This window comes from Catharus ustulatus, chromosome 20 (genome assembly GCF_009819885.2).
Source record: "Catharus ustulatus isolate bCatUst1 chromosome 20, bCatUst1.pri.v2, whole genome shotgun sequence".
Classification (NCBI taxonomy): Eukaryota; Metazoa; Chordata; class Aves; order Passeriformes; family Turdidae; genus Catharus; species Catharus ustulatus.
The window spans coordinates 10,036,060-10,062,194 of record NC_046240.1 but is presented as its reverse complement, the minus strand read 5'-3'; the positions used below and the strand labels follow the sequence as shown (position 1 = coordinate 10,062,194).

The 26,135-nt window shown below is 49.3% G+C and overlaps 1 protein-coding gene across 1 annotated transcript; it reads right to left on the bottom strand.

The window, feature by feature from the left end:
* Positions 1-12,709: 12,709 nt before the first annotated feature.
* Positions 12,710-19,766, bottom strand: KCNJ2 (potassium inwardly rectifying channel subfamily J member 2). Its single transcript, XM_033077096.2, has 2 exons — positions 19,672-19,766; positions 12,710-15,098 (listed from the first exon to the last, which is right to left on the bottom strand). The coding sequence occupies exon 2, from the start codon at positions 14,880-14,882 to the stop codon at positions 13,599-13,601; it is 1,284 nt and encodes a 427-aa protein (XP_032932987.1). The 5' UTR covers positions 14,883-15,098; positions 19,672-19,766; the 3' UTR covers positions 12,710-13,598.
* Positions 19,767-26,135: the final 6,369 nt, after the last annotated feature.

The window sequence follows — 26,135 nt, the reverse complement described above, 5'->3', positions numbered from 1 at the left end:
TCAAAAATTAATTCAAAATTCATCAATGAGCCTCAAAACATCCTCAAAAGTTAATCCAGAATTCACCAATGAGCTTTAAAACATGCTCAAAAAATAATCCAGAATTCGTCAATGAGCCTCAAAACTTCTCAAAAATTAATCCAGAATTCATCAATGAGCCTCAAAACATCCTCAAAAATTAATCCAGAATTCATCAATGGGCCTCAAAACATCCTCAAAAATTAATCCAAAATTAACCAAACGACCAAGATTACACTTAATTTCCTCTGGATCAGCTCTGAGCTGCAGCAAACAGCCCTGGCTCCTCTCTGCTGCCTCCTCAGCACACAGAATTCCATCTGCCCATGTCCAGGGAGGGATGGGAGATACAACCACAGATTGAAATCCCAGAATCATGGAGCAGTTTGGGTTGGAAAGGACTTTAAAGCCCATCCAGTGCCACCCCTGACACCTTCACCATCTCAGGATGCTCCAAACCTGGCCTTGGACATTCCAGGGATGAGCCAGCCATGGCTTGGCTGCAGATTTTGCTTCAGAGAGCACCAGTGCTGGTTAAAGATCCTGCTGAGGGCTGATTCAGGTGAAAAAAAAAATAAATTAAAAAAAAAAAAAGGAGCAGGACACAAAAAAGCTGTCCCAGGCTGGAGGCTGGGTTGGGACCTTGCACCCACCAGGGTTTGGTGATTGTGCCTCACTCTCACATTCCTCTTTGGTGACACAATTGGATCACTGAAGCTGCCACATTATTCCCTTTCTTCCCCTCCCTCCCTCCTTGATTAGCAGAGACACTTATTCCAGCTTTAATAGGGAGAAACAAGTTCCCTCTGTCCTTTTCCAGTCCTAAAAATACGAGAGTGTATTTTCCAGAGGAGCTGGGGATTGAGGTTGAAATGTTCAACCAGAATACATTAAAATGCTCTAAACATGCAGGAGGAAAAGGGAGCCCTGATACCAGAGGAAAGTGGGGTGCCTGAGCTGAGTTACAGCACTGTAATTATTGGTACTGTCAGAGCTTAAAATCTACAACATTATTTTTGGGCTCCCGTCCAACCCACAAAAAGATCTCTAAAATAATTGCAAAAGGACCTCACTTGAAGACTGTTTGTTTTGGAAAAATAGAAATCTTTGCTCCATTTCAGCATATTTCAGCTTGGAGAGCAGTAATATTTTATTTGTGTTGAAAGAAGGCAGGCTTATTCAATATTAATAAATGGTTGCAGCATGGGTTAAAGTTCTTTTCTTATTCTACCCTGCCCAGGAGACTCCACTCCTGGGGGAGAACATGATTCTGCTGAAGGGACCTGAAATTAAAGAGAAATAATATTCACAGGGTATAAATCTGCCCAAATCGAGATTTTTTCTGCTCAATGTTCTGCTACATTTTGCACGTTGGTGCTAATTAGTGGTGAGGGCTAATTAAGAGCAGTGTGTTAATGGCACACCTAGCAGGGCAGTGTGCTCCTGGCCAGCACAGAGGGACTTGAGCCAGTCCTGCTCCAGGGTTTGGAACCCTCTGAGCCCCTGGAGCTGAGCCAGGGTCACTCCATGGCATTAATGCCCAACTGCCTGTGCTCAGGGACAAGGAAGGGATGGAAAAGAGGGACCAGGAGAGAAAGAAAAGGGGAAAACAGATCCAGAATTGGGGGGTGCACTTTAATGAAAGAGCTTTAAGGTCCCTCCCAACACAAAAGCTTTAATGTCCCTTTGAACTCAAAAGGGAAAAAACAGATCCAGAACTGGGGGATGCACTGTAATGAAAGATTTTAATGTCCCTCCCAACACAAAAAGAAGAAAAAGATCCAGAATTGGGGGATGCACTTTAATGAAAGATTTTAATGTCCCTCCCAACACAAAAGGAAAAAAACAGATCCTAAATTGGGGGATGCACTTTAATGAATGAGTTTTAATGTCCCTTTGAACCCAAAAAGAAAAAAAGATCCGGAATTGGGGGATGCACTTTAATGAAAGATTTTAAGGTCCCTCCCAGCACAAAAAGGAAAAATAGATCCAGAATTGGGGGATGGACTTTAATGAATGAGCTTTAATGTCCCTTCCATGGTTCTGTGGGTTTCCCTTGCAGCCTGCAGGTGATGGAAGGGATTGAATTTTGGCTACTCCTGAGAATGCACAGACCAAAAAAATATATATATTTTGTGCCTTCTTGATGTTTTTCTTTGCTTTGTTCAGTGGAAGAACGGGAGAAGGGATCAATCCATCAGTGACCATCAGCAGCACAACCCCCAGGGACAAACCCCCCAGGAAAACAGCTCTGGGGGAGGAGAAAAAGGACACCAAAAATGACAGCACGGAGCTGAAAGGGCTGCAGGCAAATCCTGGGCATCAGGGGTTGGATTTATGCTGGGAGTGCTTGGAACGGACAGGTGTGGAGCACAGGAAGGTGCCAGCAATTCCCTGTCCCTCTGCAGGGGATTTGCAGCTCTCCCACCCCTGCTGAGCCTGGATGCCCCTGGAGCAACTCTAAAACCCAACCAAATCTGATTTTTTATCCCACAGAAGGAGCAGAACCCGTGGTGATGGACTTGGATGGGTTTTGGATTAACTGCAAATCAACAGGAGCCAGCAGAGTTTCACAAAGTCAGCTCAGTTTTGGTGCTTTAAACATTAACCAAGCCCTGCTGCAGAACCCAGAGATGCTGAGGGGACAAAGCTCCTTCCCCTTGATTTTTTACCTCGATTTTTTTTTTTTTTTAAGTGCTGCTTTTCAGTGCTGGGGACTCCTCTGCAGGCAGCAGCTGAGCAGGGCTGTTTATTTATAAGAGTCAACCAGAGCCACACAAAAGGTTATGGCCATGGGCCAAATGTCTTTGACATCATAGCCTGTCATTAATGGCATAAATCCTCCGTGATTTCATTTCCCACTGAGCCAACCAGCATCTCTCCCAGATTATTTCAAAGGAAAAAAAAGTCTAAACATTTACCTTCAAACCCCAAACAGATCGTATCGTTCCAGTCTGCTCGCCCGATATTAAATATATTCCCTTGCACATGGCATTTTTATGGCAGGCTGTGACCACTCCTGGAGCTCGTTTCAGAAGGAGATAGGCTCAGAAAGAGAGATTTTCTTATTGTTCCCTAAGGGCAGAAACAAAAAAAATGGCATTTCATTCAACAAAACCTTTTTAAGCGTTGCACTTCGCTGTTTTAATGTACTTTTGTCCCCCAGATCTCTGTCTGAAGAAGAGAAATATTTAAAAGCTTGTTCTGTGTGCCACAGTGTGAGCATATTCAGTGTGGACAGGCTGGAAAAGTTTTCCTTCACACCATTTTTATCCCATTTTTTCCATAATGTGCACATGGTTATGTGGAAAACATCAGGAAATCGCTGTGAGCATGAAAGGTCTGAATGCACCTATAATACATGAATATTTGAATTTAAATCCTTTGGGATTTTAAGTCTTCATCACCTTCTGTTGATGGACAATGCACTGCTTGATAAAAAGCCAGGTGGAAAATATTGGGTAATAATATCAGAGAATTTTTGACCAGTCATTGCTTGTTACTGAACTGGGCCTAAAATGCCCAGGAAAAGTTTGGAAAACTTCAGTTTAGGGCTGGCACTAAAGCTGCTGGGATAAACCAGGAATTCAACATCTGTATGCAAAAGCAGACAGTCAGAGTTGGGTTTAACCTCACTTTTTGGAATATTTGCTGAAGTGGCTCCAGGTTGCCCCATTTGAGATGAAAAGAGCCTGGCAGGACTCCTGCCCCCAAATGTCCATAAAGTCAGGGAAGCTCCCACTCCTCAGCTGCCCTGGAGGAGAAATTAATTACCTGCAATTACAGATGAGTCCTGAGATCCAAATGAACTCAGAAAAAGCAAATTTAGGCTCAGCCCAAGCCCAGGGGACACAGGGCACCACGAGAGGGGATTTGATGCTGCTGCAAACTCCTGGAGCTGCCTCTGCTCCCCCCAGGGAAAGGGATCCCATGGAGCACCCACAGTGCCAGGGAGGATCCCCAGGCTGACAGGATGGATGTGGAATTTCCCAGAGCAGGAAAAAACCCTCAGGGGATTGAGAGAGAGAAGCAAAGTCCCCCCAGGCTCTGAGGAGAAAGGACAGAACTGGAGCTGGATGTGACAGCACAAATCCCTGAGCCACCACTCCTGCCTCCATCCACCTCCACCCCACCCAGAACCAAAGGACAGCACAAGAACCTCCAGCATACCTGAGGAAATCAAAACTGGACGTTCCCCCTTTTTTTGTGAGCGGTCTGGAATGTCAGGAGGCACCAGCAAGCAAAGGCTCCCCAGGAGCAGGGCTGTGTCAGAGCTCTCTGCCAGAGCCAGAGTGAAAATATCCCTGCAAAGCACCAGTAGCTCCATTCTCATGACTAACACATCCCAAAGGTGCCATAACAGGGAATTCTGGGGTGCTGGAAGGAGTACAGCCAGAGGAGGGGCTGCAGGGTTCTGAGGAAAGCCAGCCAGTTATTTTTCCACAATTTATCATCCTAACTTTTCCTCCGCTCCTCCAAGTGCAGAGATGAAAAGTCCCACAACTCCAGCACGGACTGAGCCGGCCAAGAAAAAGAAAAGCAGCTTGCTCTGCTCCCCAGGGCACACATTATGCCTGCTTGTTAATGCTTTTTTGATAGTGGAGGAGACAAACTTCAAGGAAGGAATGTGGTCATCTCCTATCAGAGACAAAATCTCCAAGCTGCCCCTGGAAGGGCTGAGCGTGGCTCGTGCTGGGGGCAGGCAGGGTTTGAGGGGGATGTGGGAGGCTTTTTGGCACAAATCTCAGTTCAGAGCTCCTTTCTGGGGCGCTCTGGACTCTCACAGCACTGCTGGAAATAGCCACAGAGTGGTTTGGGGGTTGTTAGAGATGATCTTGTTTCACCTCCTGCCATGGCAGGGACACCTTGCACTGTCCCAGGCTGATCCAAGCTTTGTCCAGCCTGGCCTTGAACATTTCCAGGGATCCAGGGGCAGCCACAGCTGCTCTGGGCACCCTGTGCCAGGGCCTGCCCACCCTCCCAGCCAGGAATTCCATCCCAATATCCCATCCATCCCTGCCCTCTGTCAGTGGGAGCCATTCCCTGTGTCCTGTCCCTCCATCCTTTGTCCCCAGTCCCTCTCCAGCTCTCCTGGAGTCTCTGGAATGAATAAAATCACCCAGGAGCCTTCTCCAGGCTGAGCAACGCCAGCTCTCAGCCTTTCCTTCACAGGAGAGGCTCTCCATCCCTCTGACCATCCCTCTGGACACTCTGCATGTGCTGGGGCAGAACAGCAGGGGATGAGCACCAGGAGGGGATGAAAAACCAAGAGGGGATGAGAACCAGGAGGGGATGAGCACCAGGATGAGCACCAGGAGAGGATGAGCACCAGGAGGGGATGAGAACCAGGAGGGGATGAGCACCAGGATGAGCACCAGGAGGGGATGAGCACCAGGAGAGGATGAGCACCAGGAGAACAATCCCAAATGTTCTGGTCACAGCCATTCCTGGGGCTCAGCCCTCCTTGGATGATGATTTGAGTGTCAGCAAAACCCCACGAGCCTTTAGAGCCCATAAAGCCAGCTGGAAAAACTCTGGGAGGTTCCTCTTGACCACTCAGCATCATCCAAACCTTTCCAGTGGCACGAAAACATCCCTGGAAGGAAACCTGGCAGGCTTGGAGCGCCAGGCTTTCAAGCACTGCCTAATTAATTACACCTCAAACACATGCAAATGGTGTTAATGTGTAACAAACGTCCAAGTGTGAAAAGCCGGGACCGGGAGCACGGGTTAATCATTTCTGGAGCACTGACAGTGTCACTGGGGGTGATGTTTTAGGTTTTTAGCTTTTGTATTTCTCAAATCCTGTGCATTTTGGGCAGACAAAAAATCCTTTCGGGTCTGAGAACCAAGGACACCTCACAGCCTCAGGTCCCAAAAAGTATAAATAAAGTGAATTTGGGAGGGAGCAAACTGTGGGAATGTGACTTCATTACCTGGAGCTTTAATTGGAGAATTAACCCCTGATATGCAAATAAACCAAACTTTAATTGTGTGAGAAATTCATGACCATTGTCCATCATGGGTGCAGCTTTTGCACTGCCAAGTGCATCTATTGAAAGCCTTTAATAAACAACAACTTTAATTCTCTCAACTCTGTCCAGCCTCTGCTCAGCTCCCAAAAGTTATCAACAGAAGTGAATTGGGGGAGCAAACTGGGGGAATGTGACTTCATTACCTGGAGCTGTAATGGAACAATTAAATGGATCAAACTTTAATTGTGTTTAAAACTGATGACCAGTGTTCATCTGGGGTGCAGCTTTAATAAATAACAACTTTAACTCTCTTAACTCTGTTCCAGGCTGTCTCCAAGGCACCAGCAGCAGCACAGAGTGATTCCTGCAGGGATGAAAAGGAGGGACAAGCCATGCTCATGCTGCTGACATTCCTTGTCCCTGCCCTGTCCCTGTGGGTCAGGCTGTGCTCAGGGTGCCTCCCTGCTAAAGCCACTGGGGATGAAAGAGCTCCAATTATCCACACAGCTCTGCCTCAGCCAGGGCTGTCACAACATGCTGAGCTCCAGGGATTCCTGGGCTGACACATCTCATCCTGGTCTGCATGGATTCACGAATCTCACACAGTTTTTTTGTCCAGAGGTTCTGAAGATGTTTGGTCAGGGCATACCTGGAGTTAATTCGACAGAAAATCTGTCACATGCAAAGCCATGGGACAGGTGATGCTTTTTGGGACTACCTAAAAACTAAATTAAAGGAATAAAAATCAGTTCTATTTATTGAAGGCATTCAGGTACATTTAGAGCAGATGAAGCCCACCCAAAATGGACAATGGGTCACAGGTTTCACACTTTTATAAGTTTGGTCCATTTGCACATTGGGGGTTAATCTCCCAATTACAGCTCCAGGTAATGAAGGCATTTACCCCAAATTTCTTCCCTCAAATATTTTTTGTTTCCATCTCTGGGCCCTGAGGCAGTGAGGTGTCCTTGATTCCAGCCTGGAGAGGAATTGTTGTGTCTGCCCAAACTGGGAGAGCAGCAGTGACACTGGGTGTGGAGTTTAGAGTTATGCACTGAGGAATTGCAGGATTACAAATAGATGAAAACATAAAAGCTGAAATGCTGAGGCATCACAGCCCCTGCAATCCTGGCAGCCCCAACCCATTAAACACCCAGGGCAGGGACAGCAGCAGGATTTCATCACAGCATTTATGATTTATCAATAAATGCCAACTCATTCTAACTGCATGGAAATGTTGCAGCTCTGAAGGTAAATACCAAAACCAGCAGGGCCCTGAGATCACAGCCTGTGCCACTGCCAGGAGGGAGGATGAGAAGGGCAGGAATGAACTCCAGAGAGCACTGGGAGAAAGCCTTGGAGAATTGGAGATAAATGCTCCAATAGAGCTCCAGTATCGACTCTAATTAGGATAAATCAAGGCTTCCCTAATTGCTTTTAATCCTTTGGTGTCTTGCTGGCAGCAGTGACCATGCCCAGAATGTGGGGCTCACTTTAAGTTTCCTTTGAACCCAACCCTTCCCTTCCCTTCCCTTCCCTTCCCTTCCCTTCCCTTCCCTTCCCTTCCCTTCCCTTCCCTTCCCTTCCCTTCCCTTTTTTTTTTCTTTTTTATTTTTTTTTTCAGTTATCTGAGGGGTTTTTATCAGAGCACAGCCTGTCCTGCAGGAGGCAGAATGGAATTCCTTCTGTTCCCATCCAGGAGGAATTTTGAGTCACCTGCAGCAAGCAAAGCTCTCTTGCTCCAGGTGTAAATAGAGACAAATAACAATTTTTGATCTGCTTCCACCTCTCCAGCAGAAGGGAAGGCGGTGCAAGTATCAACGTGGGAGAAAAAAAAATAAATAAAGGTTTTTTTGGCAGTTTTGAATTCTGTGAGTGCATGGGAAGGATCCCATGGAACCCAGGCACAGCCGTGCATGGCTAATTAATGAGCTGATTTGCATATCAAATGAACTTGATGCACAGCAGGGTATTTGTAGAAAAATTTTATGGGATATAATGACCAAAAAAATTAGCAAAATAAAAAATCCTGGAAAGCCAGAGCCTGTAGCTTCCCTCTGCTTCCCAGGATTTACCTGATTTTCCTCCCTCCTGCTGCTGGATGCAAGGAATAACCAGAATTAGGCCAGGTTTGGTCATTTCAGAACTAAAGCTCAGTTTAGACCTGAAATCTGGTGCAGCTGGGAGGGGGAAGGAGGAGGGGATCCAACCCCAACCCATCCTGACACAGCTTCCCCACCAGAGATGTCAATAATATAAATGTATTATATAAATATCATCTATTTATAGCAATTTCTGGTATAAATTTGTACAAGTCTCAGTTGATTTTTTTAAAATAAAATCTGTTGGGGGTTGAAATCCGAGCCAGCAAGGAAAGGGAAGGCAAGGGCAGCATTTTTATTTTGAAAGGATAATATAAAATGCATAAATTGCTGGAACAGGTGAGTTTGTCCTGCCCACACAAACTCAAAAATGCATTTTTCTGTGTGTGACACCTTGGATTTGCATATCCAAACAAGCTGAAAATATCAGTGTTGGATTATAATCTGTATTTTAGTGAAAAGTTTGGAAGGAGAAAAAAAATGTATATCTCTTCAAGACTTGTATTTAATTTTTATATTCTTGAGTTTTCTATAATTTTATTCTTGAGGGGGTTTTTTTTCTGTAATTTTATTCTTGATTTTTCTACAATTTTATTCTTGACTTTTCTATAATTTTTTCTTGGTTTTTTTTCTATAATTTTATTCTTGATTTTCCTACAATTTTATTCTTGACTTTTCTATAATTTTATTCTTGAATTTTCTACAATTTTATTCTTTACTTTTCTATAATTTTATTCTTGGTTTTTCTATAATTTTATTCTTGAATTTTCTGTAATTTTCATTGCTTTTTCCTTTCTGTCCTGTTATTAAAAAGTGCCAAAAGAGGCATTTTGCAGTACAGGAGCCTCAAGCAGCATCACTGCAGTGTCCTGCAGCTTCCCCACATTTTCTGTGCTGTTTTATTCCCCCTGCCTGCCTTGGGGCAGCACAGGAGCCTGCAGAGCATCTTTCAGCAAAGAGAACTTCAGTTCCTGCCCTGCTGGTGGCCAGAATTGATTGGTGATTATTTAATTGGTGCAGAGGAGGAGAGGCACTGACAGGAGAGGGTGCTCATGATTTAGGGAAGGGCCAGAGCAGCAGGAATCCAGGGCAGGGCACTGAGCAAACCTAAACCAGCCCTGAGATGAGGATGATGATGATGATGATAATAATAAATTCTCTGAGAGAGAATTCGATTTGGAAAGTAAATCTGAATGTATAATTGGGATAAATGGCAGGCTGATAAACAGGCTGGGAAATGAGCAGAGGGGTCAGAGGTGCAGGGAAATGTTTGATCCCTGTTGGTTCTGCTCTTGGGAGCTGAGTCACGGCTCTGCAGCCTCAATCTGTGCCCTGGAGGAGGCAGAAATCAGGATTTCAGGGCTCTGGGAGGCTCCTGGGGCTGTGCAGTCCCTGTCATGTCCCTGTCCTGTCCCTGTGCTGTCCCAGTGCTGTCCCTGTCCTGTCCCTTGCTGTCCCCGTGCTGGTGACACCAGGGATGCAGGTCACACCCAGTTCAACACGAGATGTTCCAGGCAGACACCAAACAGGGGATTTCAAGATGACTTTGCTGCTTAGTTTTTTAATCCCTTCCCAAATCTTCCAATGTGCTTGCTGATGTTCTGGGTGCTTTCATCCCCCCCCCTTCCCTGCTTTGGAGATTTTCTTCCCTTTGCACTCAAGGCAGGGAATGACCTGGGGCTCTGCAGGGCCAGGTGTGACCTCAGCAAAGGTCCTGGATTCACCTGGGGCAGATTTTCCTCTGGTACAAGCGTGGCTTGTGTTGTCCCCTGGGAAAAAAGGATGGGATCACCTTTCCTCTGCCTTTTGTGGGGGCAGAGAAGGAGCTGTGTGATCCTCAGACACCCCCAAACACAGCTCAGCATCCCCCTCCATCCCCCCTCCTTCACACAAGGGCTGCACACACCGAGCTCATCCTCAAATTATTTTTTTTTATTATTTTTTTTATTTAATTATTTAGAAATAATAAAATAAGACATAATATATAAAAAAATCTGTACAATCCACAATTTGTGCAGTACATTAGGAAGACTTCGATACAAAAAGGCTGCAAACAGGAAAATAGTCATGGACAATTGTCAGACGCCGAGATTGTTCGTCTCACAGGATCTGCAGGCCAAAAAAAAAAGTCCTTACAAAAAAATTCAGCTTCTGCTGGGCTGGGGGGTGGCAGCTGTGCAGCTCCTACTCCACGAGGTGGGGAGCAGCCAGAATTAATGACATTACAGTACTTCTCACTTTTACCTTGCAACCCATCTGAGAAAGAAAACCAGAACGAATTCAACAGCTGAACCCTTTGTCTTTTTCCCAGGGCGACACAGAAGTGCTGGGAGAAGTTAATTAAAGCCAGTTAATGAGTGAGGATCCCTACCCTGGCCCAGCTAACCCAGGACAGCTCAATGAACCCAGGACAACTCAATGAACCCAGGACAACTCGCACGGAAGAGAAGGAGGGAGGGCAGCATCCCCTCCTGCCTCTGTACACAGAATTATGGGTCAGACAATGTGTCTCATTCAAGTATTTTCAGGGAAGGGCAGAAATAACATATTCCCCCCCAGCCCCTAAGCAAAAGACAGGATAAAAGCTTCCGTGTGAGCCAATTTATCCGATTTATCCTGGGGAAAGAGGCCTGGGGGTAGAGCTCCTTCAGTTTAAAGTTTAAAGTTTAAAGTTTAAAGTTTAAAGTTCAGCATAACTGAACCCAGGATCGATAGGAACTGAAGGAAAGCTGTCAGTTCGCTGTCTAGTCCTCAAAAATACCTTTTTTTTTTTTTTAAATGGTTTCTTCAATTTGCTGCTGAGAAAGCCAAAATTGATGGCTAAAAAGGGGAAGGGGGCTCTTCCCAGCAGCTTGCCAAAGCCAGGGATGAAACTGGGGGATTCCCTGGGCAAAGACAAAGGGTTGTGAAAGGAAGAAGGAGCAGAGATGAGCGATGGATTGCACCTCACACACCCCTGCACACGGCTCTGGGAGCTCTGCCAAAACACCAGCAACTAGAACGTGTTCTCAAATGAAAAGTCCATGCTTAAAAAATAAATAAAGAGAAGTTCAGAGCATTAGGAATCCTATAAGGCTTGCAAGTAATTTGCTAAAAATCATGCTAACCTGTAGCATCTAGTCCTAGCGAGCCAGACTGCTGAGCTGGATTGATACTTTTTTTTTTTTTGTGGCCTTTTCGTTGTCTTCTCCTTGTCCTCCTTTACAGACTTCTATTTACATTTGGCTTTAAATATGAAAATACTTGATAAACTTTATAAAATGTACAATTTTTAAAAATATTTCTGAAAAACCGACTTGAAAAACAAAACAAACAAACAAGGAAAAAAAAAACAAAAAAACAAAAACAAACCCAAAACCTCTGCACCAGAAACGTTAAAGGGGAGGGGATTTTTTTTTTTTTTTAAAAACTCGCTGGATTTCTCGTGTGTCAAAGAAATGAGACAAATCCTGCATTTTCCATCCCCTCCCCATCTCTCAGCCCTCCCTCCAATATCTCAAGTATCATGTAGTGGGAGCTCTGTGCAGCTGGGGGATGCTGATGTGCCACCAGCTCCCCTTGCTCCTGCTCAGCCTCCCTTTCCCCATTGTGTTTTCGTGCCCCCTCTGTCACTGAACCCTCTTTGCTTTGGTTTTTCTCCTTTTCAGGAACATCACCCATAGCAGCACTAGCAGCACCCTGCTGGCCCAGAAACTGTGACCAGCCCTCCTTGAACCATCCACCCTTCCCTTCCTTCCCCACCCCACCACAGCCTCAGCGCTTGCCCTTCCTCCTCTGCCCTCTCCAGGAGCCAAATCTGTGTTCACACCATGGAGTTCCCCCAGCTCCCACCCCATTTTTAGCAGAACCAGTTCATTGCAGGCATTTCTGGCAGACATCCATGTGCAGAACTCAGCAGACCTAGAACAAGCTGTTTTTTAATGGCATACAGTGATCCAATCCTGCAGGAGTGCTCTGGGATTTCCACCCCACACCCCTGGGGAGCAGGGGCCAAGCACAGCTTTGCTGTCTCCTTCAGCTTAGAGGCACAGAGAATTGAAATCCTTCTGGGTGAAGGAGCCAAAACACCACCAAGAGGTGACAAAACCTGCTTGGTGACGAGTGATGGGGCCACCAGCTGGGGTTTGCTCCCTTTGCAGCCTCATCCTCCCCAAAGAACTCCTCTCAAATCCACTCCCTCACACCCCTGCCCTGCTGGAGAGAAGCATCTTGCACAAATCTCTGCCATCCCTCTGCCACCCTGGGTGCTGTGCTGCCCTTTCCTCCTCCAAAATCCCTTCCTGGGGACTTCCTGTGGCCAAAGTCCAGCAGCTCCAGGCGTGCCCATGGCACAGTTTCAGGGAAAGCTCCTCTGCTGGGAGCTGGGGCAGGCCAGGGAGGACACGCAGGTGATGCTGGCTCTGCTTCCCCCAACAAGTTCCCCTCCAAGAAAAGGGGTTTTTAATTCAGAATGAGGGGGAAGCCCAGCTTGCTTTAGATCCCAGTCTTTAGAATAAGGTGCAAAATAAAAGGTCTTAAAAAGAAAAGAAAGAAAAAAAAAAAAGAAAAAAGTCAAAAACCAAAAAAGTGTCTGAGGTTTGATTTTTTTTGTTGTTGTTGTTTAAAGCAGCCTGTTCCTTTTTTTTTTTTCCTTTTTTTTTTTTTTTAAATAAACTCCACTGTGCAAAACTGTGCATTTTCTTTGGTATCCACTTAGGTAGTTTGAACTTAGTACTTTTTCCTATGTATACATATCTTTTGTCTCATTTTTCCTTTAGACAGAGAATTAAATTCTCCCCCCAAAAAAATCATAATTTTGCTGGAGGCTACTGATTGGCCTGATATTACATAATGCCCCTTATGTAATTGGAAAGAGAGAAATTGATTCTAGCTATCAACTACTGGCCTCAAAAGGAGTTTAAACTTTCTGGCAACATTGGCCTCTCTGAACTGATCATGAGCTTTTCAACCCAAGAAGTTCAACACTGACTTTTTTTTCTTTTTCTTTTTAAATTACACAAGAGAAAATAAAAACTACACTGCAACAAAAATAATCATTTGTGTTCATGTAGTTAGCAGCAGCTTTTTAAAAAATAATTATAATAATAATAATAAGGCAGATTCTTGCCTTTGTTATGCCATTAAAAACATTCTTGTTCCCTAGAGAGAAGCATTCTGGAAAAAGTTGAAAAAAAAATAATAATAACCCAACCAAAGCTTGCCTGCAAGTTCAAGTTTTGTAAAAAAATATATACATAATTTATTCTACAACATATGTGCCTTCTGTTCATACTTAGACATGTTTAGTGCTTTGTGTTTAGAGTTCATTTCCTGTCGTCCCTCCTCTGAGGACAGCCCTAAAACCAGCCTGGGTTCCTCGGGTCTGCTGCCTTCACAGCACTCTTCCACAGTACCGTTGTCTGCAAACTCTTCTGGGCCAACTTCTCAGGTCAACGAGCCCTCGCCCGCCGGGCACGGTGCGGGTTTCGCCTGCCAAGCACGCCGGAGAGGCAGAGCCCGCCAGTCAGATCTCGGACTCGCGCCGCAGCGGCCGCGGCTCCAGGGGCACCCCCGCCTGGTTGTGGTGCTCCATGTCCGGGTGGGTGTCCGTGCTCATGCTCTCCGGCACCCCCGTGTCGATCTCGTCCTCCTCCTTGCTGCTGAGGGCCACCTCGTTCTCGTAGCAGAAGGAGTTGGCGTTGGAGAGGATGTATTTCTTCTCCGCTAAGTCCCTGGCACTGCAGATGGGTGTGTTGGGCACTTCGTACGTTTTGTGGAACCTCGAGTAGTCCACCTTGTAGTAGTTCTTCTCTTCGAAGAGCACGGGCTCGTAGCGGTGGCCCCAGAGGATCTCGTTGGCCAGGTACGAGCTGCGGCACTGGGTGGTCATGGCCGTGGCCTCCACCATGCCCTCCAAGATGACCACGATCTCAAAGTCAGCATTGTCCATGTCCTGCTTGCTGAGGTCGTACAAAGGGCTGTCCTCGTCGATCTCGTGCACGATGGTGATGGGGGACACCAGGAAGATGCGGTCGATGCCGCTGTCGAAGCCCACGTTGATGTCGATTTGATCCAGGGGGATGTACTCCCCCTCCGACGTGATCCTGGACTTGAGCAGCTGCGCCCGCACGTGCGCCTCCACCAAGTGGCTTTTCCTCAGGTTCCCCACGCGCCACATCAGGCACAGCTTCCCGTCCCTCATGGCCACCACGGCGTTGTGGCTGAAGACCAGAGTTTCGTTCCTCTTTTTTGGCTTAGCCATCTTTGCCATGACGGCGCCGATGATGAAGGCATCGATGATGCAGCCCACGATGGACTGGAAAACCACCATGAACACGGCGATGGGACACTCGTCAGTGACGCACCTGAAGCCGTAGCCGATCGTGGTCTGGGTCTCGATGGAGAACAGGAAGGCTGCGGTGAAGCTGCTCACCTGAGACACGCAAGGCTTGCTGTTCTCCTGGTCCTCCAGATCCCCGTGCAACAGCGCAATCAACCAAAACACACAGCCAAAAAAAAGCCAGGAGAGGATGAAAGTCAGGCAGAAGATCACCAGCATCCACCTCCAGCGGATGTCCACGCACGTGGTGAAGATGTCGGCCAGGTAGCGCTGCCCCTTCTCGCCCACGTTGATGAACTGGACGTTGCAGTGTCCGTCCTTCTTGACGAAGCGGCTCCGGCACTGCTGCCGGGTGTGGACCTTGCCCTTGCCGTTGCCGAAGCCGTTGGCCACGGCCATGGTGGACAGCTTCATGCCGTCCTCCTCCGAGGACACGATGCTGTAGCGGTTGGTTCGCACGCTGCCCATCACTACTGCCGGGGACTGAGGTGCTTCTGCTTTAGAAAACAGTCTGAGTTTCTGCAAAACCCTTTGGAGAAACAGTTTTGAAAGTTCTACAGGAACACACACACGCGGAAAAGCCGGGCGGAGGCCGGAGTCCCCAGAAGCCCTCGGATCAACCAAGGACGGTCTTCGGGCATGCAGGGTGAGCTCAGCAAGCCACCGTCATAGAGAGGGCATGGTCTGCAAGAGAAAGAGAAATGGCACTTTAGGTCCTGGAGGAAAAGCATGAGGAATCAAGGAAAAGGGCACCTGTGGAGCTGCAGCGAGTTTCCTCTTTCCTAACGGCGTTTCCAGCACTCCTTGATGTTCACAGCTGTGCATGGACAGGGGTCACGCAGTTACTGCAAGGAAGGAATTGTCCTTCCCGAAGGAAAGCACTGAAGGGATCGTGTCACACCACTCTGAGCAGCACTCACTTCAAAGCTGGGCACGCAAAGGATCTCTCTGCTATTTATAACTGTGAGTTCTGCTTATTTTGAAACAAACAACTCCCTCTAACACCCTTCTGTTCAAGCACGAATACTGAAGTGGCGTGCAGCGAATTACGATGGGTCTCGTGGACTGTCTGACCCGTGACAAAGCAAAAGGGAAGGTGGAGATGGGGAATAAACTTGGGAAGTGGTGATTCCGTGAAATTAAAGCACGTACAATTGTGTTCATTAAGCTAAAAGAAGGAGTTGTGTATTCTCAGCAAATTCCAAGAATAAGAGCTGCAGTAGCTTCTCTCTAACTCCATGAACTCATTGGGATCTCTGTAGATTTTACGCTCAAGTTTGGCCTAAGTGGTACAAAAAAAATTAAACCTTTTAAACGCCTCGTCTGCTCCTGCTAAAGCCAGCAGTAAAACGTAGCACAGGCAGCTGAGTGCCTTCCTAACACCTTCAGGAGCAGTCCCAGCACCTTCCCCTCGGGAGCCCCTTCCCCCTCCAGAGGGTGACAGCCCTGAGGGTCCCATGGTCTGAAATGTCACCGATCAAGACTCAGCAGAAAGGCTACAAAACCCTCTCCCTGAGGGGACAAGCCACCAAAAACTTGTTTCAGGGAGGTCTGGCTTAGACCCAGGTCTAGCTTTTAACAAGTGCGTCATCCATTAAGTCATGTACTGCATATCAGGAAATGGGACTGAAATACTGCAGAGGAGAAGGGATGCATTAAAGCAACTGCTCCAGCCACACATGGCCCACGGAGGGAATAAAGCTGAGCCCGGGTGGAGAGGAATGTCTGCTGTCCCTTTGGCACGGCACAGGAGGCTCCAGAACCATTTACAGTAGCAGGGGATGAAATCACGGCGCTCTTCCTAAATTAATGTTATCAAAACTCATCTGAGTTTGTCCAAAAGCCAACAAAACTGCAGCCACCGTGGAGCACAACCCTCTGCTCTTCCTCTGACAACAGCTGGAGATGTTATCTCCTTTCCCAACCACAGCAGCCCCTTAAAGCCCTCCAAAAACTTGAGAGCGATTTCAAACAACTCCTCAAGCCCTCCCACATCCTCCAGCCATGAGCTCAGCAAACACTTGTTAGGAAAAGAGCAGGTGACAAACAGCACCATCACCAGCTTGGTGCAGGCTGCTTTTCCCTCCAGGATCTCCTCAGGGTTTGCTTTCACCTCCTCTTTTCCCCTCGCTCCTGTTTGTTGTGCAAGAATGTGTCCCCATGCCTCCTTGCCAGGATTAGTCATCTGTGACTTCAGCTCAGACAAGACATTTTGGCAGCTCCTGGCGGGTTCTGCAATGCCCGTTGGAGTGCAGCTCTCAGCGCTGAACACTTCTGCTGGAGCTGCCCTCCTACTTACCCTGGCCACTTATTCTTACTTTTACAACTGTCTGGCCTCCCCTGTGTAAGGATCCACTTTTTTCCTCTCTCACACCTTTCTGTTCCCAGGGTTTCTCATTCCCAGGATATCATGCTCAAAAATACAAAAGAATTCTTTTAACGCTCACTTAAACGATTTGTTTTGGCCAAAACCCTGCTTTTATTAGAAACCTGAACACAGCAGGGAAGTGAAATTACTGTTAATACATCCCACATTAAAAAAAAAAAAACTTCTTGAAAAGCCATTGCACTGCTCTGCAAATCGATCACTTTCATAAACCACATCCTATAATCACAGTCATGTTCGGCTTCCACAGTCAAAGCCTGTTTTGTTCCAAGCTGATGGAAACACACAGCCTAGGAAACAGTTTCTTCTGGAGTTTGGTTTTTATTTCTTTTCTTTCCTGGATTTTAGAGGAAAGCTTTTGGTGGAGGGAAAGACAACATTGAAAGTGTCTGAATACACAGTTTGGAATACAAAACTCTTGACCTGAGGACAGTTGTTTGAATTCCACAAATCCCTGAAATCCTGTGGTTGCATTTATAAGTTTGGGACCTGAATTTGTCATATTCCTGCCCTGGAGGACTGAGCACCTCTCTCCTCCCATCCCTTGCCCGGATCCCTCCTCGCTGCCTGAGCTGTGGGAGCTGCACCCCTTGGGTTCCAAGGACCCCAAAATCCGGGGGTGAGCCTGGGGACAGCTTTGCTGGGAGCTCACAGCACAAAGCTCTGGCTCACTCAGAGCAGCAGAGCTCTCTGCCTGCTTTTCCAGCACAAACCTCTCTGCCTGCGAGTGCTCGGGGTGGGGAGGAGATGGGATGGGAACAGGAGCAGCAGGGATCAGCCAGAGGGGCTGATCATGGAAACACAGCTCCTGTGAAACGCCCTGGGGATGCATCGGCTGCCCCAGCATCTGCTCTGTGCTCACCCTGACCTTCACAACCACCTCCACCAAAAGTTCCCAAAAAAAACCCAGGAACAGAGCAGCAGGAAAACCTAATGCTGCTTCTTACAGTGCCAATCCACCTGCTGCTCAAAGCCTGGGACACGCTGCTGCCCCTCACTCCACCATCAAAAATTCCAGGCTGGGGTGGGAGCAGCCCTGCAATCCTCACTGGGCAGAGAGAACCAACCCAGCACCACTGACCCACCCCAGTATCTGCCTGACTGGGCCCAGTGCAGCCACACACACAGAGCTGTAAATTCAATCATCACCAGGTGTGTTGTTATGATAGTGGTGATGGTGATGATTATTATTGTTATTAATAATCCAGGTGACCTTTCCTGCTGGAAGGGAAGACAAGCAACGCAGTTGGGAATTACCAGCAGCGGAGGGACACGGGATTACTGGGAAGGGATGAGATGGGAGAGCCTGGCTGGCTCTGGGGATGCTTGGAGGAGAGAGGAAAACGGGGCTGTGCTGCATCTGCAGCATTTCTGAGCCAGCATCAGGGGAAACGCCGCGATGAGGATCCCAAACCTTCCCTTGAGCATCCCCCGGCAGACCTGCGCTGGGGAAGGACGCTCCCAGCGCAGGAGCAGGAGGGGATTTGTGCAAAGGTTAAAGACTGAGGGTAACTCAGGGGCACGGAGGAGCAGGGCAGGGGCAGAGAGGAGCAGCAGGGAGCGCTCGGAGCGATTATTCCCCGGCTGACGCCAGCGAGCCCTGCGGAGCGAGCCGGGCACATGTTGCCAAGAGAGCACCAGCACCAGCTCAGCCAAGCCGAGCAGCCCTCGGAGAGCAGAACAAAGCAGCTTCTCGCCCCAGCCAAGCCTGTTCCTTACATTCCTGCTCCCTCGCTGCCGGGCACGGCCACCCCTGTAACCTTTCTCCTTAAAAGTCATTCCCCAGGGCTCCTCCGCAGCTCCGGGCACGACTCAAGTTACACCGAGTGGCGAGCTGCCCTCGGGAGAAGGATCTGACCTTCAGGGACGGGCAGAGGGGGGGTAGAAAAAATTAAAAAAGAGCACATGATGCAGAGAAATGGGTGCGAAGAAATAGGAGAAAGGGAAGGACAAGTGGTGCTCGCATCTGCTGTCCTGCCAAGGAGACGGGCTCGGGGTATTTGTAGCTGGTGACAAAATAACTCCGAGCGGAGCAGCCATCACCAGGGGGTGTACGCGGCGCACCGGCTGCGGGGATGGAAAAGCAAACAAGTGTAAAGGTAATGCTGAGCCACGGAGACAAGTGCGAGCAGCCTGCGGGGTGGGGACACGGCGGGGACAGAGCTGCGGGTCCGGACCGAGCCGGGCCATGGCACCTGCGGGTCCCCAGTGGCACCTGCGGGTCCCCTGCCCGCTCACTGACCCCCCAAATCCATCTCCCTTTGCTTATCAGTATTTTTTCCTTTCACTGTCATGAGCTAAGCTGAAACAATACAGCTCTTCGCTGCCTTCCCAGATGAATTTTTTTTTTTCTTCTTTCCTGCTTCCCCTTTTTTTGGCAGGATGGTCAATACGAAAGAAGCCCTGCGGTTTGCATCACGCCGATGAATGAAGCTACAGGTCCATTTCGCACCCTTCTAAACCATCCCGGACGCTCAAACCCACGCATCCCAGTGCCGAGACTCGCAGGAAACAACAGGCGAGAAGAAGGCGAAGGGATGGAGCGATGCGCGGAGTTGTCATGCGAACTTCCAGCCCTTCCCCGGGATAAAATATCCCGAGGGGGGGAAAGCAGGGGGGAGCAGCTGGTGCATGGAAAGTTATGAGCACAAACAGATGCTGCAAGCAGATGCTCGGGCGCTCCAGCCATACCTATCGAATTATTTTAGGCGCTGAGAATAGCTCCGTGAGAAACGCAGGAGTTCCCCCTCTTCTCCAAGCCGCAGGCAGCGGCCGCTTTATCGCGGGGGTATCGCGACAGCGCGCGCGCCGCGCATCCCCTCCGCCGCTCGGGGAGGCGGGCGGGGAGCGGGGGAAGGAGGCGATCCTTACCTGCGGCGGCCGAGAGGGAGATGCCGGTGCGGAGAAGGGGTAAAAGATCCGTGGCGAGGCCGTGAACGGTGCCCGCTCCGCTCGCACTGCGCTCCCGCCCGCCCGCGGCCCCTTTTTGCGGGCGGCCATGGTACCTTTAATACGGCCCCGCCGGCCACGCCCCCCGCGCGCCCGCGGCCAATCACAGCGCGGGGCGGGGCCGGGTGGGCGGGGCTTTGGGGCACCGGGAGCGGCACCGGGAGCGGCACCGGGAGCGGCACCGGGAGACGAGCGGGGATGCTCCGGAGCGGCGGCTCCGCACGGGGTTCCCGCTGACAGGACGGGCTCGGGAGAAGGCGATGGGTCTCTCGGTCCCCGCTGCGGAGGGTCCTTGAGTTCCCGGTGTGAAGGGTCCCGGGAAAACGTTCTCCGGTGCCGAGAGTACCTGCGATCCTGGTGCGGAGGATCGCCGGGTCTCCTCTGCGGAGGGTCCCGGGAGAAAGCACCGGGTCCCTGGATCCCTGGTGCGAAGAGTGCCAGCAGAAGGCACCGGATCCCCGGGTCCGTGGTGCAGAGGATCCCTGTATTCCCGGTGCAGAGGATCCCCGGTTTCCCGGTGTAAAGGGTCCCGGGAGAAAGCACCAAGTCCCCGGGTCCGCGGTGCAGAGGATCCCCGGATCTCCGCTGCGGAGGGTCCCCGTGTTCCCGATGCAGAAGAAGGCACCGGGTCCGCGGATCCCCGTGCGGAGGGTTTCCAGGAGAAGACGCCGTGTCCCCGGGACCCCCGGTGTCCGGTGTAAAGGTCCCGGGAGAAGGCGGCGGGCTCCCCGGGCTCCCCGCTGCCCGGTGCGGGTCCGGCCGCTCTCGCTCGGCTCTGCGGGGACGCAGCACCGGTGCGGTTCCGTGTCCCGGCTCCGGGACGCTCCGGTTGTGCCCGCGGGCACCGGCACCTGCCGCCGGCATCCCCCCAGCCTCCCTCGGCTTTTGCGGGACTTCGCGGGGAGTTTGGGATGCTCCAGTGGGAGCTGCCTGCCCGCTCCCCTGTTCCCGTGTTTTGGGCTGATGTCCGAGACCGCGGGCAGTGACAAAAAAAATAGCGGGGACGGAAAAGTTTCGTTCCTTTTGTCCCTTTCTTTATTTTAGTGAAGGGAAATGCTAAGGTGGAGAGTGTCCCATCCCAAACTCCCGACCCCAGCAGGCAAACACAACACAACACCTCTCCTAAACCCGAAATCCTTCTCTTTAACTGCATGAAACATCCCTCCCAAAACAAGAGCTGTGATCCCGGACTAAGATCTTTTGGAGCAAGGGAAGGACGAGCCTGGCTGCCGTGCGTGGGATTTGTTCCCTGAGTCACCTGTGGCAGCTCGGTCAGGCTGGCCAGAGTTGAAACATGCAGAAATCCAAATGATTTTTAACAGCTTGTCCTCCCTACGGTGGACGTGGCCTAAGACAAAGAAAATAAGGATGAAATGCCTGGCCGGGAGCCTCGCAGGAACAAAAACAGCCTTGTAAGCACAGCCTGAAGGTTGCCAAGCCCCGGCTCTGATGGACAGTGCGGGGCTGTCGGGTTCCAGGGCAGGTGTCCGCAGCAGGACACTGTCCCTGCCCTGGGCAAGGGACAACAGCTGAGATCCAGCCCGTGGTGTGCTGGAAAAATAAGGTGACTGCTGAGTGCAGGGGGGCAGAGCACCCCAGGCTTTAGGAATCGCCAGAAACACCTTGAATTGCACCCAGCACTGCGACAGCAGCCCCTAAAACACCCAAAAATCAGAGCTGGGGATGCTCCGGGGGATCAGCAGCCTGGAGCTGCTGAGGGATAGGCTGCTCCAAGCGGGTCGGCCTCCAGAGAGCTCCTTACAATGTCCAGAGCAGGCTGTAAATATGATTCCTTACTTTCCACAGCAATGCCAGTGCCTGCAGGCGCTCCTCGCCGCTTAAACTCTCCTCCTCCTCCTCATTTGTTCGCTAAGTTTCCAAGTGTGCCATGAGCTGTCTCTGAGCTGGAAAAGCCTTGCCCCAGTGCTCTCTCCTGGCGCAGGGGATGCAGGAGCAGGCTCCCCGTGCTGCTGCTGCTCCATCCCACCAGTGCCGTGCCTGGCACCGCCGGTGTTTGCCGAGTTCCCCGCATCCCCAATGAGGAAGTGCCGCATTGTTGCAGCAATAAACACGGCGGCCGAGGGCAGCTGGTTCACAAGAGCCTCATTTGTGAGGGCAGGAGGTGCAGAATTTACGCGGTGGGGAGGGGGAAGCAGGGACGAGTGCTTCTGTTGGGCAATCTGGCGAGTTGGGCAATCGCGCTGTTGGTGAGCTGTTCTCGGCTGGTTCTGCTCCTTTGCAAGGGGAAGAAAAGTCCAGAACTCACGAGTGATGGATCTGGAGAGCAAAATCTATAAGAGGCATGACTGCAATTAGTTTATCCGTTTAGTGAGAGGAAGATAATTGAATGCACACGGTTTGGAAGACCCGGGCACAGTTCATGTACCTGCATCATAGAAAAACCTTCGTGTTTGTCTTCGTGCACTTCCCATGAAGCGCTAAAATAGCAACAATTCGAAGTATCTGCTTTGTGTCAGTGAAATAAAGAGCTGTGAGCCACTCCTGCTAAGAGATGCTCTGCTGGAGGGGTGGGTGCAGCGATTCCCTGTGCAAAATCTCCAAGATATTTCAGATTGCAGCCCGGCTTTGGAGCCTCTTACTCAGCCTTTACTCATGCGAAGCGGCTGATAAAAAATACAGCCCCACTACAGATTTATCTGCCCAGATGAGTAAGGCTTACTCAGCCATTCAGCATTTCACACGAGGCAGGGGAGAGCAGATACATCACCACTGCTTCACAACTCTCTCAAAGTCGGGGCAGCCCTGCCCAGAAAGCTCTTCTTCGAATGAAATATCGATTCTAAACCTATTGCACAGATAATGAAAACCATAACGGAGCCGCCTGCCCGGGCTCCAGCGAGAGGAACCCTTCCAAACTTCCAAACAGGGAAGCTGAAGTTACAAGAAAAGTTTCTAAAAAACCCTTTCCTGTTGCAACAAGCCAGGACAAAGAGGGTGAGACAGCTGAAAACTTAACCCTCAGTGCTGAGCGAGGGGTTCGTTTTCCTTCTCTCCATGAGTGGTTTTCCAATCTGACGCAGCCTTGCCTCGGAAATCTCTCACTGAAATACTAGAAAAACGATGTGAAATCATCATGGGCTGAGAGATTTTCAATTCAAGACCCTTTATCTGCAGAAAAAAATAGTGCCAAGGGAGAGGAAGGGCTCTGGGAAGGAAGAATTGGAGAATTTTTCTCCCCTTTTTCTGTCACAGTTCTCCCCTCTGTTGTCACCACAGCCACCCTGTCTTGCAGATTCCCCCTGGGAGGAAATTTGGGAGTTGGGTTGCAGGCCCAGACTTTGAACCAGAGGTTTCAGCCCCTGTCTCACTCCATGGGAGACGTTATTAAATTGCTTTTTCTGTCTTGGCGCTGAAAGGACCTAATTATCAGATTGCATTAGTCCTCATCTCTTCAAGTGGCCAAATCTGCTTTGGTTCTCAAGGATTTTATTGCCAGCTGAAAATGGCTTAATTGTATTGTACTTGCAAAGAAAACACGGGCTGGGGGAATCAAAGCTTTCCACAAGAGGAGAAGAAATGCCATAAATAACATAAATAACGTGCCAGGCTTTTATTTTTTCGGGTCTCACCATTTCCACGCATGTAAACTGGCATGAGTTTGCCTTTCTTCTCTAACCATGAAGTCAACTGGAAAAAATTCCTCAGGAAAAGGTGGTTTCCCCATTCCCAGTAACCTCCTGGGATTTAGGCATTAACTGGGATCTCCAAGGGAAAATGAACCCACGTTGGTCACAGAAGGAGTGGGGAAATCCAATGAAAATCCCACAGAGAGAAGCTTGCTTTAGTTTGATAAGACTTGAGAGAGCAAATAAATAGATTTGCAAGGAAATGGGATCTACAGGTGTGCAGTTCTGCTCCATAAAAACGGGTTTGTCCCTGGGAGGGATGGAATTGGACAGAGGAAATTGAATTTAGGCTTTATGTACATGAGAAGAGTGGAACTCACACCCCATCAACCACATTTGTTTTCTTAACTGTGTCCAAAATCTTCATTTAAGATTTAAGGCTGCTTTAGTTAGGCTTATCCTAAAGGCAAATCACCAGCCAGCCACTGTATTTTGGGGAAAAAAATAAATATATTTTCAGTCCTTGCTGCTGCAGGAGGGGGATGTGGGGAGCAAGGTGAAGAAATCTTGAAATACTGAATTCCAAACAGAAATCCACTTGTAGCAGGAGCTGTATCTAACTCCCCATCCAACAGCAAGCCACAAATTCTGCCAAGGAAAACTCCTTTCCAGAGCTGTATTCCATGTGGCTCGGTTCTCACCAAATTAAGGTGCCTAATTTAAAGCATCTTTAGCTCCCAGCTGAACTTTCACACCCAATATAATGTGGTGTTGCTAAAAAGGGAGCTCTGAGCTCTCAATGCAGGGTCAAAGGCCTTCAAATGACCAGGAAATGTTCATCTGGTATTTCATGTACACCTGGCACATTCCGTATTTTCTCCAAGCAGACTCATCCAGCACCATTCAGGGACCTGTTCCCACAATCCAGGATTGGGGACAATCTCCCAGAAATGCAGAAAATGTAAAGGACATCTGGCATTGTTTGTGGCACAGCAAAATTCTCTATTTTTCCTTCTCAAGCCATCAGTCAGCTGGGGCACTTTGTGCTCAAAGACAGCGGTGGGGAGGTGTTTTCAGATTAATGAGAAGGAATTTTCAGATTAATGAGGAGGAATTTTCAGATTAATGAGGAGGAATTGTCAGATTAATGAGGAGGAATTAGTGTGAGTGATCAAAGTGACCAAGCAATGACATCTTCCTAAAGCTAAGATTTTCCTATTAATGAATTAATCTCCCAGCTACTGCTGATCTCCCATTCTTTGGATATCTCCAGGGAAAGGGAGTTAATGGTTAATAAAACTTGCCAGAGGGGTGAGAACGTGCTCAGGGAGCTGCCATGGGGATGGTGACAATTGCTGGAAGGAAAAGGGTTAAGAGCCAGCAGCTTTCACACACCAGTGTGGGCTGCACTTCCATCCTCTCCCTTCAGCTCCCTCGGTCAGTGCCAGCTTTTCCAAACCCAGGAGGGATTCCTGCTCAGCCCAGCACAGCAGGGGGAGGAGATCTTGGTGTTTCTCTGCTTTTAAATCCTCTGGTTATGGAGGCTCAGGACATCCATCAGTGTTTCAGTGGTTCCATGCTGTGGGCAGAGTTATAAAATCCCAGAATCTGGGTTGGAAGGGACCTCAAACTCATCCCATCCCACCCTGCCATGGCAGGGACACCTTCCACCATCCCAGGCTGACCTTGGACACTCCAGGGATGCAGGGGCAGCTCTGGGAATTCCATCCCAGCCTCTCACACCCTCCCAGGGAAGGATTTCCCCCAATATCCCACCCATCCCTGCCCTGTATCAGTTTTGTGCCATTCCCTGTCCCTCCATCCCTTGCCCAAAGCCTCTCTCCATCTCTCCTGGCAGCTCCTTCAGCCACTGCAAGGCCACAACGAGGTCACTCCAAGCTTTGCTTCTCCAGGCTGAACCACCCCAACTCTCTCCAATTTCCCAACCCCAATTCTTCTCTTTTAGGAGAAAAGACAAAGAGGATTGGGGTTGTTCGGCCAAGCCAGGCCACCAAACCCCTCGAGGTGCTCAGACAACTTTCAGACTTCCCCTGCAGAGCCCAAGAGGCTCAGAGAGAGGGGCTGGGCTGTGTTTTTCTAATTGCACCAGGCAGGGATAAAGCAGAGAGCTGAGAGTGCCACCATGGGCAGAGACGTGGAAAGCTTCCAATGGGAAAGGGAGGGGCAACAAAGAACAAGAACTCGGCTGCAACAGAAAGAGCTGGAAAATTTCTGAGCAAAATTATTGCAAATCACCTGCTTCTCCTGCATCCCTCCTCCTGTTTGTGTGCACACCTGGGGCACCTGGGCAGCTTCACCCTCCCAGCAGGTTCCTGGGAGGGAAGGGGATGGTGTGGGATGGGTGGAACTGCTCCCAGCAGTGCCCCAGGGAGCCCCTGCTCTCCCTGCACCGTGCCTGCTGCATTGCTGCTGCTGAGCATTTATTTCCACTCTAATTATTTATTACCACTCTAATTTATTACCTATCGGGGATCCACTCCAGTGGAAACTGCATTTATAAACCTGAAAGCATCTGATTTCTGCTAACACCACATAAATGACTGTTCTCCTCTCTTTCTCACACTTTTTATTCCAGTAGATTAGCTGGGATCAAATGTCCTCAGTGTTTTCTATCACTTTGTACCAGAGCCTCAGAATTCGCCTGGGGTCTGTGGCCACAGCATAAATGACAATATCAGAGTTTATTTTGCCTCCTGGAAAGCAAATAAACTGTGCTAAAAACAGAGAGTTAGATCACTGGCCATTGTGGAAGGAAAACCACAGCAGAAAACAAGCTGG

What these genes read in the sequence shown, in the direction of transcription:
- KCNJ2 (XM_033077096.2), bottom strand. Translation starts at nt 14,882, where the DNA reads ATGGGCAGCGTGCGAACCAACCGCTACAGCATCGTGTCCTCGGAGGAG.